This window comes from Melanerpes formicivorus, unplaced genomic scaffold (assembly GCF_026170545.1).
Source record: "Melanerpes formicivorus ecotype bairdi unplaced genomic scaffold, bMelFor1.0.p_v2 SCAF_3, whole genome shotgun sequence".
Lineage (NCBI taxonomy): Eukaryota > Metazoa > Chordata > Aves > Piciformes > Picidae > Melanerpes > Melanerpes formicivorus.
In genome coordinates this window covers 19,201,693-19,218,763 of record NW_027142355.1, presented here as the reverse complement: position 1 = coordinate 19,218,763, position 17,071 = coordinate 19,201,693, and the positions used below count along the sequence as shown (strand labels likewise).

Here is a 17,071-nt window from a genome sequence, read left to right as displayed (position 1 = left end):
TCTGCAGTGCAAAAGAAAGGAAGTATGGTTTTAGTGCCCAGGGATAAAAGCAGACAAATAAAGTTATCTGATGTGATCTAATTACTTTTTGTAATGAGATTTGTAAGCGGTTATGTTGTAAAGATATCCTTTGGATCATGTATTGCTTGTTTTTAACTGGTGTCATGTTTCATAGTGCTGCTTCCCACAGACCTCTTGAGGACTTTTTTTACTTTTAACCTTTTCTGCCCTCCACAGAATGTCCATCACTGATGAAACATCAGATGCTCCCCGAGATATTTGCCTACCCTGTGTGTTATGACTGCAGTGTATAAAAGCTGTTAAGTATTCTTACTAGTAGTGTGTAATAACTAATGCAATTAACTCCATTAATTTCAAAAGTAATGAAGAGCAGCACTGAAAACAGTTTGTGTATATTTCAAGATCATGAAACAGCTCACACCCAAAGCTTTATAATATATCAAAGAAGCCTTTCTGAATCACAATTATGGCTTTCACTTTTAAAGAAGTCACAAGTTCCTGAAAGCTGGAGGTAAATTAATATTTTGCCTGGGATTATCCAGCATTTCCATGAACACTAAAAGGGAAAAAGATCCACACAATGACAGCAGTGTTCTAAGCACTGAAAACATGGCCATCTCTGACTCAGGGGCTTCAAAGTAGAGTAATTTTGGTCTCTTAAAAAGGTACAAGCTTGTATTGGTGTGTTTAAGGTTTCCTGCTGCAGATTTGCTGAGACCTGATAGAAGACAGCTCTAAAGCATGGCCTGTTACCTAGACAGTTATGTTCATAAAGCTTACAGGAACTATGCCTTTGAAACCTTGAGCCCTCTATCAAATGCAGCTGCAAGTGGCTCATAGGTTCAGCTCTCAAGGGACTAGGAAAGACACAATACAAAATTCTCTTTGATTACACAAACAGAAACTCTTCAGGAAAGCAGACCAAGTGGGGGAAAAGGCAGACAGGCACATGAGGCACATGACATTATAGCATATGGGCTGGGTGCAGAGTGGGTTGAGAGTAGCTCTGAATAAGGAGACTTGGGTATAATGACTGCAGAGAAGCTCCCCATGAGCCAACAGTGCACTTATGCAGCCCAGAAGGCAAATGGTGCCCTGGGCTGCATCAGGAGGAGTGTGGCCAGCAAGGCAAGAGAGGTGATTCTGCCCTTTTACTCTGCTCTTGAGAGACTATACCTCAAACACTGTCCAGTTCTGATGTCCCTATCATAAAAATGATATAGAGCTGTTGGAGAGAGTCCAGAGGAGGGCCACAGAGATGGTCCAAGGGCTGGAACACCTCTGCTATGAGGATAGGCTGAGGGAGCTGGGGTTATTCAGCCTAGAGAAGACTCCAGGGGAACCTCAGAGCTGCCTTCCAATACCTGAAGGGATCCTACAGTAAGGCTGCAGAGGTTTTTTTTCCTAAGGGTGTCTAGCAATAGGACAACGGGGAGTGCTTTTAAGATGAGACAGAGTATGTTTAGGTTGGATCTTAGGAAGAAGTTCTTCATCAAGAGGGTGGCAGGATTCTGGAATAGGCTGCCCAGGAGGGCTGTGGATGCCTCTTTCCTGGGAGTGTTCAAGGCCACACTGGATGATGCCTTGAGCAACTGAGTCTAGTTAAGAGATGTCCCTGCGCATGGTAGGGAGGTTTGAGTAGATGATGTCAGGGGTCCCTTCCAACCTAAGCCATCCTATGCTTCTATGTTGCAGTTCACAAAGGTATAAAAGTTACAGAACACCAGCACATCTTGCCTGCTCATCAAAACCCAATGGCTTTGAGCACTTTTTGGTTTAAAGTCTGAGATCATGGATGAATTATGAAAGATAAAAAATTCTTAGTGTCTGGTGTTGCATGTCATTCTAATTAAAAAATAAACCAGATAAAATGAAGACGGCACTTCAAATGTAAATTAAGATAGGCTAATTTAGTGGTATCATAAACACCAGATTGTTTACTAAATGCCTACATATTCAGAGTCTGAAGAATCAGTTCTTAACCTGATTAACTAATTTTGAAATCAGCAAGTCCAAAGCACTAAATTTTCCTAATCAAATTCACAAATGACAAACAGTGCAAAATTGTATAAAATGGAGAAGATAGGCTGCATACAGGATGACTAGTTCTGAACTAGAGTAACTGGAGCGGCTTAATAAGATTAATTACAAAAATAAGCAATAAGCAACAGTCCAAGTAGACCTCCCAATAAATGTTCATCTTTAAAAGCACTGGAAACACCAACAGTAGTTAAGAGTAGATTGTCAGCTGAATGTCAGCGTTGAGTTGGCAGGTAACGGTTCCCAGAGTGTATGTGCCTTGAAGTAACTGAATACTAAAGGACAGGAGTAGGAAAAATATTATTCACCTTCCCTTCAGAGTCCTTCATCAGAAGTTAGGGACAGCAGTGCACCTATTTTACATGATAATCAATGCTCTGGACAACAGCTATCAGCAGAAATGTAAGGAACAAACATACATATTGTCTAATTAAGAAGCTTGCATACTGAAACCTTTTCAGAGAACATGTTATATGGCAGCTCGTGTGCATGCACACAGATACCTGCAACCCCTAGGTCCAGGCACTCCAATTGCAGCTTCTTGGTACAATTAAAGAATCACAGAATGACAGTGGTTGGAGGGGACCTCTGGAGATCATCTAGTCCAAGCTCCACACCAGAGCAGGTTCAGCTAGTTTTGTCACAGTAATACCTACACAGTTAGAAACAGCCAAATGGGATTCTGAAATCCTTAAACTGAAGTTATGACAAGACCAATAATAAAGTTCTTTAAAGAAATCTAAGGAGCCCACTGCTCCTTTGCCACCTTAACATAAGAAAGCTTTGGGTTTCATGAGAGGACAGCGAGTTGTTCCTTCCAGTTACTTACCTACATGTGTGATCTGGACTGGAATCTGCAAAGCTGCCATAGGGCTTGGTGCATTGCCTGCATTCTCCTCTAAGCGAGCCACTCGAATCTGCACGTGCTGAACACCTGAACTGGAATTGGGGTTTGCTAATCCACTTCCAGATTTGTTCTCTGAGAGCTGGTGTCCTGGATTGTTTTTTTGGTTCTCATGAAGTTGTTTAAGACCCTTTATCAGCACTGAGAGAAAGAATACTTGTGTTAAAGCACAGTGAAGAAGGACATTTGAAATGCAGCATGTGAGATTTATCTAAGATTAGAAAAGTAACCAAAATCCTTCTGAATTTGGGACCTAAACAAATTGGAAAAGTAACCAAAATCCTTCTGAATTTGGGACCTAAACAACTTGCAGAGATACATCAACTAGAAATTTAGCACATATATGAAACATATTTACACTAAACTACTGGAATTAACTAAATTTTCTCAAGGAATCCAGACATTTTAGGATGGTTGGAAAGAGAAGAACAGTTCATAAAGTTCCAAACCTCTCTACAAACATGCCTGCTGTTCCCCCAAGCACCAATCAAGTGCCAGTATCACCAGTTGTGTAATGCTGCCACTAGAAATAAACCCTCCAATCTTACAAAACATGGAAGCGGATTTGTTCAAGAGATTGACACTGGAAACAGGAAGCAAGAGAGAATTAATCTCACAGTGGCTATACCACAGTTCCTTGTCTCTGCATGAAGTGGCCCATTGCTCCAATAAAACTACCCACCTTTCTTCCCTGTGATCACTTTGGTCCCACTGAGAGAGCAGTTAACATCTCTCACATTACAAAAGCTGAGATCTCTGCTTTTCTATCATTCTAAAGAGCAAACTGATTAAACATCTCCCACTCTTGAAAGCATCACAGAAATACTGGGGCCTGTTGATTCAGTGGCATATTTATATTATGGATTATCAGATACACCAACTGCCTATTAAGGCATGGTAAATGTAACAGGGCTGCCTTCTCAATTGCAGCCTCTGGGCAGACTACAACCGCTCTGGTGACCACAGCAAAAGTGTCCATTAAATTATACTTTTCATTACAACATGGCTAATCTCTCTGACTATTTTTTCCCCTCTGCCCAAGTCAGAGAAAAGGAGGACTGAAGGTCACAGAGATTAAAATTTTCTTTGGCTCAGGAGCTAGTTTCTCTGACCAAGAATGAAAAACACTTCAAGAGACATACTTGGGGAACTTTATACTCCTAATTCCTCCCCTTCTCCTCCACACTGTGCAGTTAGATCTACTTTCTGTCTACAGCTAAGGTTCTGCACCTCACAAAGAGTACATGTTAACATTTTAACCTGAAGTGATAGGCTGCACATAAATACTCTCTTTCACCTGAAGAGGGCACTGCCCTCCATACCAAACACCATCATCTTGAGATCTGCCAGCTGAGCTGCATAGATACATGCACTCCCTTCAGCCAAAGTGACGGGAGTTGGCAAAAACTAGTGTTTAGTTGGTATACATCAGCTTGGCTTGTTTTGACTGAAACATTTAAGGATTGCTTGTAGGAGCAATTCAGGCAGCAGATCCAAGGGGCCATTAAGTTCCAGCAAAGGAGCAATATGCTCTTTGGCCAGCAATCCCGTGAATAGGCAACAAAGTGCAGCCTTATTTATTCCTTTGATATTTGTGAAAGGAGCTTTCAGAGGAGAAGCATGCAGATAGTACATTACCAGGGAATGACACATCTTTGTGGTTTGCAATCTGTCTTTTAATGGTCCACCATTTACTCCGAAGCCACTGTGGTGAGCGGACACTACTCCATCCTTCTGCTAGTAAATCCCAGTTGATGTCATTTTCATCAGAAACTTCAAGTTCCGCTATCCTGGCAGGACAGAGAAAATATTCCCCTGTTAGAAACTACCCTCCAGACTGGAAGGGGTGTTGCACATCTCTGTTCCTGTCACACATAACGGCAGCAAAATGCCATGCCAGTAAATAGTCCACCAGAGCTCATGAATCGACACAGACTTCCAAGGCACCACGCTGCCAGAGGTCAAGCAGAATCATAAAGAAAAGAAGATGGACTAGACCTGTTAAGATGATCCAGTCTATCTCCTCGCCATGCAGGATTATTCTCCTTCTTTACATACACATTAAGACTTTGATCAGATTAATGTGAATGATGGTGCTTGCATCTTTTGTCTTTGAAAAATCATTCCCCAAACACATCTCCAAGGCAGGAAATACTTCCCGAGATTCACTCTGAACTTTCATTTAATTAATCTTGTGTTATGATATTTAGTTCTATTTTCTCCTAAATAACACTTGTCCCTCCTTACAATAGATTTTGGCCTCCTCTCAGATGCTTCTTAGCCAAAGCTAACTACAGCATGAAACAGTTTCTCATAAATCAGTCCCATCAGGCTCTCCAGGGAAGGTAAAACTTTACAAAATTTTAGCAGGTCATATGCACACACTACCAGAATCTATTTAAACATCTCTGAATTGTCTCCAGCTTATCTCTATGTGGAGCATATCTAAGAGAGGTAAACAGTGAGAGTGGTAAATATTTTTGTGGAAGAAAAGTTCTCTTTGCAAACCAAGCAATTGCACTGAACAGACTTAATAAAAAAAAAAAAAAGAAGAACAGAAAAAAAGGAAAAAAGTAAAAAGCTACCAAACCCAACCCTGCAGGACGAGTTAAGTGTATCTGGACAGACCATAACAGAAACCATCACATTCTGAAATGTGGAATCAGGTTCCTCATTTTGAGTTCATGGAATATTGCTTTGTAAATAACACTTAGGTACCCTGGACGTCTTGGCTTTTTCTGCCCACCCAAAACTATCAACCCATAAAATCCACTGGCTAAAAACTCTGAGTTAAAGGCATTCAAACTGGGAGGAGGACTGGAGAGAGCAAAACATTTCCAAAGTTACTACCAGGTTGCTAGTTCAAATGTTGGCAAAGATGCTGATATCCAATCAGTGTTTGGTGGCCTACATAAAATTAATTTGCAGTCTCATTTTAGTTCTTTGTAGACAAGATGTCCACATCACAGAAACCACCACCACACTTGGCCATCCTTGTGGGTCATCTCAGCAGAGAGGCCAAGGACTGAATGGGCAGGGAGACTGAACTACCCTCCAGTTAAGGGTTGAAGCGCATTGGTGGGGCAATGTGTGGGAAGCTCAAACAGTTGCTGCCTCTGCTGTACCTTTTCTGTGGAATAAAGAAGACTTCAGTCTCCAGGGTTTTCAATCTGACACCTTTCACGAACACTAACATTCACTAAAAAAACAAAAAACAAAAAGTATGTTCAATAATAAATCTCTGGGAACTGTACACACAGCTGTGATTTTTGGAGGGTTCTAGAGTTTTTAGTGTCTAAGAAACCAGCAAAACGGACCCCAATGAAATCCCACTAGCAGTGTGTATTATGAGCCTTTAAAAGCAACAATAACAAACCTCAGGATCAGATTTATTTCATCTTCCTTGGTCCACTCAGTGCCCCCACTTTGTTTCCAGTTGAGATAGTTGAGCCATTTAGAGCGGCATTGCTTTTCAGAGCGCGTCCCGACCCGTTCTGCCACGGCTGCCCATGAGACACCTTGTGTGACAATGTCACCTGGTTCTGTGCTCGTGAGCTCATGCACTACTTCTGCTAGTCTTTTTTCTTCTTTCTCTGTCCACTTTCCTGAAAGAAAAGAAGCCCTCCAACTTAGCTAACATCAGATGCCCCCAGTTCTGATCCATAACACATCGACATCTAACTTCAGAGCCTATCACCTTATTCCAGATGCAAAATGTTGACTTATGAAGAAGATATATACTAATTTATATTATATCCATTCTTAATTAACAAATGTTGAATTACACTGGTTTGCTTCCAAGTTTCTCTTATCTTTCTCTTGCAGATGACTGAAGCCATACAAAACATCAAAATTTTGACCAAAGCAAACTGGTCCAAGCTACCTGAGTTGTATTGAAATAAATACAACTATTTAATACACAGTAATTAAATGAGGTCTGCCTAAATTTTCCTTCCATTTGAATGTATACCCTACAAAATAAACATTATTTAATTTGTAAAGTGCATCTGTCTCTCAATTAACACCAAATACAGAGCATGTGTTTATAAACACAGGATGAGGGGGAATGGACTTAAGATGGAAGAGGGGAGACTTAGACTGGAGATTAGGAAGAAATTCTTTATCGTGAGGGTGGTGAGACACTGCAACAAGTTGCCCAGGGAGGCTGTGGATGTCCCCACCCTGGAGGTGTTCAAGGCCAGGTTGAATGAGACCTTCAGCATCCTGGTCTAATGAAAGGTGTCCTTCCACAAGGCAGGGGGGGTTGGAACTAGATGATCTTTAAGGTCCCTTCCAACCCAAACCATTCTATGAATCTATAAATAAACAGTAAACCAAGCGAAAGAACTTTTTAATCCACCTCAATAAAGCATGCTCCAGTGACACAAACCAACAATAGATAATGGACTGCAAAAATAAAAGTAGTGTTCTGATCTTTAGGAAATGAAACTGGAGAAACCTATACCAAATACCAAAGATGACTTCAGATTTCACATTGTAAGCACCTCAGTTCGGGGAAAATAGCACTGACAGAGGCAAAGGTGATAGAATTTTAACTGGAACATCCGTTCCTGCCACTAGCATGTACCTCACCTGTGTTGCAGGTATCCTTCATCAGCCTACATCGATCTTTTACAGATGAAGCACTTCTGCCCAGTGCAGCTCCTATCGTGGCCCAATCGTTACCATGCTTTACTCTCAGCCTAAACAGAAACATGCTCATCAGCACTATATCCAGATTACCAAATATCAAATGTACTCTAACGAAAGCAAACTAAGCCTACAGGCTTAAAGACAGGATAGGGAAACACTTTGATACTACACTACTAATATTTTCTGTCATCACTACTAATTTTTCTCTGTGTTTCTAGAAACCTTCCGGGCCAGCTACGCCATAGGATAGTCACTTAAAAAATGCTTACTCATCTAACTGTCTTGTAGGAATGTAGTGAAGCTTAATGGACATTCATATTGTATTTAACACAACCATTCTATACAAGTTCCTCAAGGATTTAGAAGTTGTATAGAGCTCACTTGAGAAATCTAAATAATGCCCAAAGGAAACCCAGGAACCCTAGAATTGAAATGAAGCAAAACACTGCATAATCATTTTTGTAACTTTAACTATTGTTTTTCTCCCACACAGGACACAGGTTGCTTAACAAGGTGAGCCGTGACTACTTTTGACACTTCTGGAACCACAGGCACCTTGCAAGTGACATGAGCCAGCTAAATTGATCCAATTATGTCCATTAACTCAATGACATATACTCCCTTCCTTCCATCCAATCTGGTTTCTTCAAACTGCTCAACCCTAGAAAGCTGCAAGAGAAGGCAAGTCAGCAGCCCCTCCTTAATCTGTCAGGTTCCTTGTCAAAATCAGAGAGCCTTACTAACAATTTACTCCACAGGGGAGAGCTGACTCTGCCTGCTGCCTTCTTTAGAAATAATCTAAGGAAAGGTTTCCTAGGGAAAGGGAAATTGTTTTTCACAAACATAACAGCAAATGTTAACTGTGCTTGTGAAAATCTGAAACATGACTAGTTTCAACAGAAGGCCTGCTTTGGAATTTCGTTGCATATTGCTTATGTCCCTAATAACACATGAGAAAATGTTAAAGAAAAGTAATTCAAATATAGTTTAATTTTACTTCAAATTACTTTAGTGACCATTATTTCCTGAAAGAGTTGGAGCAGTCATATTTATTGTAACTTTTCAGCAATTTCACTTAATAAAACCTGTAAAAACTAATCAAGCTATTAAATACAAACAAGACAGCATGATATTTATTAATACAACTACTTACTCTTTAAGTTTTTCAATTTCCTCAGGAGTATACCTAACCAGAATGAAAAAAAGACATTATTTTAAATAGAAACTATAGAGCATAAAGACTTCTGCTTTACTAACACAGTAAACACTTAGCTACAAGACATTAAGGAAGTTCAGCTGTAAAAAATAAGCTAAGTGAATGCTTCAACAGAAAGGAATATGCTAATGTTATTAGTGCATTTCTAAGGTATAATGTTCCTGTCATCTGCCAGCAAAATTCCTCATTCTTGGTCACCTTAGTACCAAGAACAGAATCAGAATTTTGTGTATTGGTCTCTCAAATAAATAGCTAACTTTCCCTTCCCACCTGAGTTCACAATCACCATAGGGCTGACATTCTGTTAAAAAAAAGTCAGTATTGAGATGGTAGTTTTAACTTTCAACTGCTTTCAAAAACTAAACTTGAACATCTTTCTCAGGACTTCTGGATGATGCCATACCCATTGCTTTACAGATAGGCAAACTAAGGGCACAGGGAGGGAGATCATTTGGCTCAGGGCATCTGTTCTAGAAAGAAATTACATTTCAGCAGGTCTGTGTCAGTCTTCCAATCATATCAGAATGCTCTGTGCACCTTTGGTGGTTTGTTTTGTTTTGTCTTCTTGCTTCAGTTTAACATAATTACTGTCAAGGTTGATTAATCAGAATTGAGCATAGGTGACTTATGATTAGGAAACACTAGGTCTGTTGGGCTTGAATCTTCTGTCTCACATAGAACGTGTCAAACATTGACCCTACTCATACCAATAAAACCATGCAGCATTAGAGTTTTCATACTTTCCAACATGGTTTCTGTCATCATACATGCGAAGAACTCTTCTATAGACAGCAAAGAGAGGCCGATTCAGCCCCCAAGCTATTGTCCTGTAGAAATCTTTTCTTTCATCTTTTGACATTTCGAATATAATTTCAGTAGCATCTTTTATTCCACGGGCCTAGAAGAAAACATTTTTTATAAAGCACTTAAGAAAAACATTTAAAAAGGAAAAAAAACTAACAAGAAACCACAAAGCACCTTAGATAAAATCTCCTAGGAATCAATAAGCAGAACACTTAAGAAGTGAAGCCTAGCATATTATTAATCAATTTTCTACGTATCTCAAATACTACAGTTCAAAAGTTAAAACTGAGTAGTTATGAATTAGCTATCCCTTGAACATTATTAGGTTTTGCTTGGTTGGTTTTACAGCAGAAACAGAAACACTTTACTTTCCATCTGTCTAATGTGTATTTTAAAACACTGAACCATCATTTGGAACACCAGGGAAAACAGACTGTGGTGGAATTAGCCTGGGGTCATAGAGGGGGAGGCTGTCAAAGAGTGCTATATCAATTTATTACACAATTTTGCATATTCCTTATCTGAAAGTATTTTTTTTCCAATTAAACTACTCTTTTTGTTTTGATGGAAACTCAAAGTCAATTTGATATAAAACCACTGGAGTTAATTTTAAAAGGAAAACTTTAGTTTAACTTCAGTCTAAACTAAAAAATAACAGTATTTCCATTATTCAAAGCAGTACAATAAACTAGATAAATGGGGAAATAATTAATTGAATGAGTTATCAGTAACTCAAAAGAGGTTATTTAAGCTAGCTTTGTAAAAACTTCTCTACATTTAAAAGAATAGTATTACCTATGAATGATTTTGTGTCATAAATGCTAATACATGTGTGGGCAGGCACACTTCATATAACTAATACTGAGGATTTTTATACCAATGAACACCAAATTCAGGGCTTTTCTTTTGTTCCACAAATGAAGGATGGTGAACCTGCAATATCCAAGCTATATATTCTTAACTCAAATATTCTTAGCTGTTAGCCTACCATAAATATTGCCACACCTTGAGTACTGTGTCCAGTTCTGGGCCCCTCAGTTTAAGAAGGACATTGAGACACTTGAACGTGTCCAGAGAAGGGCAACAAGGCTGGTGAGAGGCCTTGAGCACAAGCCCTATGAGGAGAGGCTGAGGGAGCTGGGATTGTTTAGCCTGGAGAAGAGGAGGCTCAGGGGTGACCTCATTGCCCTCTACAACTACCTGAAAGGTGGTTGTAGCCAGGAAGGGGTTGGTCTCTTCTCCCAGGCAACCAGCACCAGAACAAGGGGACACAGTCTCAAGCTGCGCCAGGGGAGGTTTAGACTCGAGGTGAGGAGAAAGTTCTTCACCGAGCGAGTCGTTTGTCATTGGAATGTGCTGCCCAGGGAGGTGGTGGAGTCACCATCCCTGGAGGCGTTCAAGAGGAGATTGGACGTGGCACTTGGTGCCATGGTCTAGTCATGAGGCCTGTGTTGACAGGTTGGACTCGATGATCCTTGAGGTCTCTTCCAACCTTAGTTATACTGTGATACTGTGAAGTATGACTTATGAGCACCTAGCATTGTCACCATCTTTACCTGCATGCCTATTTTTACACTGAACTCTGACACCAATAGATTATGGGGAAGAAAGCAGATAAAGGCATCCTAGTAATAAATAAATACACATATGCTATCAGGTGCGGAAGTTGTATTCAATTCCTTGCAAGGAAAATTGGCCCTACTTCTAGTGGAATTTTTTTCTGCTGTCTTCACCAAAGGTTTCATGAGTGATGCATACACACAGAAAGGGATTAAGTCACCTGACCGTCCTGTTAAAATAATTTATATTCAGTACACAAATTAAAAGCAATGTTATATTCATTCATCTTAAATCCTGTGTATGAATACTATTTTGTTATGTATTTCAAATGGACAATGACCATTTCTACCACAAACGAATGAGAATCACTTATTGCATCTTCTGAGAACTACTGAAGAAAGCTGGTTTCTAGCAGGAGGTCCATAACCACACCAAATAGCAGGTAAAGTAGTCTTACACATACATACCTTTAAATAACGCTCAATGTTACTCATCAAAATGTCAATTTCTTCCTTTGACCACATCCCTTGCTTCCACTTATGGCCTGGAAATAGAAATGACAAACTAATTACTGAAGTGAAAGTCAGCAAAACAAGAACAGAAATATGAGAAAACACAACCCTCATTACTGTAATTAATGAATAAAAAGAGTAGCCGCTTTAACTACAACTAATTTTAAACAGATGTTATTTCAGAATTGATGAACAAACCCCAGCAACTGTCAACTAATGTTTACATAATGTGAGTCAGACCCCTCTTCAAAAATATCCACTTTTTATAAACAGAGTATGAATTCCTCTATTTGCTGTCAAGTCACGTTTTCAGGCTTTTCATTCACAACTACAAAATTTGTCTTTAAACTGACAGCAGAAATTTCCAAGCACTCAAATGATTCCAGGAGTTGGGACTTACAATGTGACTCATAATATTACTTGAGGAACTGGCAACAACGTGGGGCTCTCTTACATGCCTTGTTATCACCGCCCAACATGTGAGTGATGCCACCTATGGCACTTTTCATAGAGATAAATGCTCTACCTAGTCTATTTTGACAAGCTGGTCTCTCTCTCTTTTTCCTTGCATTGGGAACAATGCCCAGCAGTCACAGTAAAGATAATGAATCAAGGCAAGTGTTTTATTTTGCAAATAAGTGGTGCAAACCAATAGAAACAAACATGTTTCATCTTTGTCCCTGCCTTCAGTAACTACAATGCCTCAGCTAAGCTTTGAAAGAAAAACCAATCAACTTCAGTTTTAAATTTAGTGTCTATCAATAAACCACTAAAACATTCCTACCCTCAATTTATACTTAGATTCCTCTATTACTCCCTCATGCTCGTACCACATTTAATATTAATGGCCACGTATAATTAAGATTATGGTGCTGTCTCAGTTCACATACTAGTGTGTGCTGGCTACCTGCCCATCTCTGCTCAGAAAAATCAGGGTACTTCCTCCTCAGCCTGCTAATTACTAGAGCTGAGGGGCAGAACACACCAAAGAGGCTATTTACTCAAATCCGATTAAAATGAAAAGTACAAGCATTATTACTAATTCCACTGGAACTGATGAGAGAAAACTCTTCCCTGTGCCTGATGGTTTAAATCTCTTCTTCCAACACTACAAAGACAGAACAGTAATTTACTAGAAAAGATTAGAATAGAATTAACCAGGGTGGAAAAGACCTTTGAGATCATTGAGTCCAACCTATCATGCAACACCATCTACTCAACTAAACCATGGCACTAAGTGCCATCACTTCTAGTGATGGTGACTTGACCACCTCCCTGAGCAGTCCATTCCAATGGCCAATCACTCTTTTTGTGAAGAATTTCTTCCTAACATCCAGCCTAAACCTTCCCTGGTGCAGCTTGAGACTGTGTCCTCTTGTTCTGGTGCTGGTTGCCTGGGAGAAAAGACCAACCCCCACCGGGCTACAACCTCCCTTCTGGTACAAAGTACTCAAGGTGTGGCCTAACCAGTGCTGAGTCCAGGGGCAGAATGACTTCCCTGCTCCTGATGGCCACACTATGCCTGATACAGGCCAGGATGCCATTGGCCTTTTTGGTCACCTGGGCACACTGCAGGCTCATGTTCAGCCTACTGTCCACCACTAGCCCCAGGTCCCTCTCTGCCTGGCCGCTCTCCAGCCACTCTGACCCCAGCCTGTAGCACTGCATGGGGTTGTGGCCAATGTGTAGAACCCGGCACTTAGATGTGTTAAATCTCATGCCACTGGACTCTGCCCATCTGTCCAGCCTGGCAAGGTCCCTCTGCAGAGCCCTCCTACCCTCTAACAGATCAATACCTGCCCCCAGCTTGCTGTCATCTGCAAACCTACTGATGATGGACTCAATCCCCTCCTCCAGATCATCAATAAAGCCATTGAACAGGATGGGGCCCAGCACTGATCCTTGGGGCACACCACTAGTGACTGGCTGCCAGCTGGATGTGGCACCACTCACCACCACTCTCTGGGCTTGGCCCTCCAGCCAGTTCCTAACCCAGTGCAGAGTGCTGCTGTCCAAGCTACAGGCTGACAGGAGTTTGCTGTGGGGGATGGTGTCAAAGGCCTTGCTGAAGTCCAGGTAGACTACATCCCCAGCCTTTCCCACATCCACCAGGCGGGTAACCTGATCATAGAAGGAGATCAGGTTGGCCAGGCAGGACCTGCCCTTCCTAAATCCATGCTGGCTGGGCCTGATCCCTTGGCCATCCTGTAAGTGCTGTGTGATTGCACTCAAGATGACCTGTTCCATAGTCTTGCCTGGCACTGAGGTCAGGCTGACAGGTCTGGAATGCCCTGGCTCATCCAACCGGCCCTTCTTGTGGATGGGCATCATGTTGGCCAGCTTTCAGGCTTCTGGGACCTCTCCAGTGAGCCAGGACTGTTGAGAAATGATGGAGAGTGGCTTGGCCAGCTCATCTGCCAGCTCTCTCAGCACCCTAGGATGGATTACAGGGGAACTATACTGCTGACTCCACCTGCCAGCTTAGGAGGCAAAGAAGGTGTTAAGTATCTCTGCCTTTTACTCATCCTTAGTTTTAATATTCCACTCCATGTCCACCAAGGAGTGAAGGTTGTCCTTGCCCCTCCTCTTGCCATTAATATATTTATAAAAGCATTTCTTGTTGTCCTTCACAGCAGTGGCCAGCCTAAGCTCTATATGAGCTTTTGCTTCTCTAATTTTTTTCCTACATGACCTAGCAACTTCCCTAAACATTTCCTGGGTAACTGCTCCTTCCTTCCAAAGATGATACACACTCTTTTTACCCTGTAATTCACTCAGAAGCTCATTCCCCATCCAGGCTGGCTGCCTGCCCCAGTGGCTCATCTTCCAGCACATTGGCACAGCCTGTTCCTGCGCCTTCAAGAGTTCTTCCTTGAAGTAGGTCCAGCCCTCCTGGACCCCTTTGTTTTCAAGGGCTGTTTCCCAAGGTACCTTCTGAGTTAGTTCCCTAAGTAACCTGAAGTCCACCCTCCGGAAGTGCAGAGTGAAGGTTTTGCTGCTGCTCCTCTTAGCTTGACTCTGTATCGAAAACTCAATTATTTCATGGTCACTGGACCCCAGACAGCCTCCAACCACCACATCTCCCACCAGCCCTTCTCTATTGGTAAAAAGAAGGTCAAGCAAAGCCTTACCCCTGGTAGGTTCACGCAGCAGTTGCAATAAGAAGCTATCCTCCATACACTCTAAGAACCTTCTAGACTGCCTCCCCTGATAGCCTGTTCCAGTGCTCTGTCACCCTCAAAGTCAAGAATTCCAGCTAGCATGGATTCTCAGATATTCTTCTTGTTGTATTGTACTGCAATGTCTTCCTCAAATTATTAAACTCTCAATTATTAAACTCTCAAAAGTATAATCTGATTATGACCCTCATTCATTCACAACTGTATGTGCCACTTGTGATACTGTCACTTGATACACCTGTGAGACAGCTACAAATGCACTGTTCATAATATATTTAACAGGACACATATTAAACATGAGGTCACCAAGTCACATGAAGACAGTGATTTCTCTGCCAAGCTGCCAGTCACAGCTGAGGATGTGCTGCAGCCAACCAATGTGCTTTACTATGGGGTACTGAAAAAGATTGTAATCCCTGTGCTTCCTCAGCCCAGTGCACTGCAACTGCAGCAACATTTCTCACTACTTCTACCCTGCTGCCTCAAGGCTTGTGTTCTCTTTGCTAACTCACCTCTGCCCCAGTCCTTGGGCTGACCAATGAATACCTCTGAAGTTCTATAAATCAACTAAATAAGAACGCCACAGGAAATGAGAAGAAATTATGTACTTGCTGTTAGAAGTAACTTAGTGCACACTTGGGATCAGTGAGTGGTCACTGACAGAGCTGCTTAGCTCCCTTTCTCTGAATTTTCTGTATTGAACACTCAGGTTCTGCATGCCTCACCCACATTTTTTCACTGACTCAGCACCACACTCAGCTCTCTGGAACAGAACTCACTGGGTAACAGGTCATTGTTATGCTCCTGTGACAGAAAATTATTACTTCTTTTCCTAACTATACCCTTTTTACCTAACTTTTTCTAATAAAAAATTGAAGTGCTTCAGACTGAGAGAAAAAGATGCCATTTCCACACACACCCCCACACCCCCCCGTAGAAAGAGTAAGAAAAATAGTAGAGACTGAGGATACCAGGATATGTCTTCATCTGAAAGTAAATATTTTTTCTAGGTTTAGAAAGGCACTGCCCCTGGGCAGGCTGTGTGATGAGGAAAAGCTCTCAAGTTCAACAGCTACTACATGATTGCACAGATACATTTTGAAAGGGTGGAATGCCAACGGAGTGTCCATTTTTGGAGTAGCAGTGATTAATTCAGTAGATCCTGGTTTGCACTGGTCAGGGTGGATGGGGCTCTGAGCAACCTGATCTAGTCAAAGAACGTCTCTGCTCACTGCAAGAGGATTGAACTAGATGACTTCTAAAGGCTCCACCCAACCCAAAATGTTCTATGATCCCTCTTTTTCAGAAGAAACTCCATTCTAGAAACTGTTTAATATAAATCACAAAACTAGTAGCCTGACTAATAAATCCTATTTGGAGGAAGATGTAGTAACCTGGGCACAGCTGGTTTTTTTTCACCTAGTGTACTCCCCTCTGACTGCAGCTGCTCATTTCCCAGCCAGGCAGAAGTGCAAATGGAGAAAGCAATTGTCCAGTCTGTGTCCACACACATGATCCACAGTAGTTCTCTACCATGGCCACTATAATCACTATCACACTCTCTCCCACAAAGCACACTTGGAGTTCTAACTTTCTTCATGCATACTAAGTGGAATGGTGAGGAACTAACGCATTAGATCTCAGCATTTTTAGAACTGGTCCTCTCAAATACCATCACTAAAAAATCCAGAGATTACATTATACATTCTGAGACATCTGCAACATGTTATGTTTTTGAAATATCCTACCTTTATTTGTCAGAGAATCCTTATCCTCTTTGGTTGTGAACCAAGCCTGACTGACAGCTGACACTTCTTCATTGCCCATTGGGGAGATTTCATCCAGTTGTTCATTCTGAAGAATCTTGAAAAGACCAATATGAAATCATCCAGTAAGACCTTCAGTTCTGTCTACCATCTTGCATTTAGCATGGAGGCATAACTTGGAAGGCAAATGACACCAGCACACCTAATTACCCGCTGGCTGGTCAGAAAGTGCCACTTTTTAGATAATGTACTAAAAGTATGTTCCTATTTCTTAACACATCTGAGTAAAATTTAGCATCTTAACATATAAATGTTGTGAGAATTAATTAGATAACAGTCTCACAGGCTTTGGTGGAAAGAAGACTATGTCTGGCATCTCCAATTTAGAATTTTGAAATATGATACACCCACAATGA

General features: G+C 41.3%; 1 protein-coding gene across 1 annotated transcript in view; it reads right to left on the bottom strand.

The window, feature by feature from the left end:
* Positions 1-17,071, bottom strand: part of DMTF1 (cyclin D binding myb like transcription factor 1) — a 38,243-nt gene that overhangs the window by 9,511 nt on the left and 11,661 nt on the right. Inside the window, exons 5-12 of the mRNA XM_068167960.1 lie at positions 16,638-16,752; positions 11,666-11,742; positions 9,575-9,732; positions 8,772-8,804; positions 7,559-7,668; positions 6,342-6,570; positions 4,604-4,755; positions 2,891-3,106 (exon numbers count right to left, since the gene is read on the bottom strand). Coding sequence (XP_068024061.1) covers positions 2,891-3,106; positions 4,604-4,755; positions 6,342-6,570; positions 7,559-7,668; positions 8,772-8,804; positions 9,575-9,732; positions 11,666-11,742; positions 16,638-16,752 — 1,090 coding nt within the window. The remainder of the gene's footprint in view (positions 1-2,890; positions 3,107-4,603; positions 4,756-6,341; positions 6,571-7,558; positions 7,669-8,771; positions 8,805-9,574; positions 9,733-11,665; positions 11,743-16,637; positions 16,753-17,071) is intronic.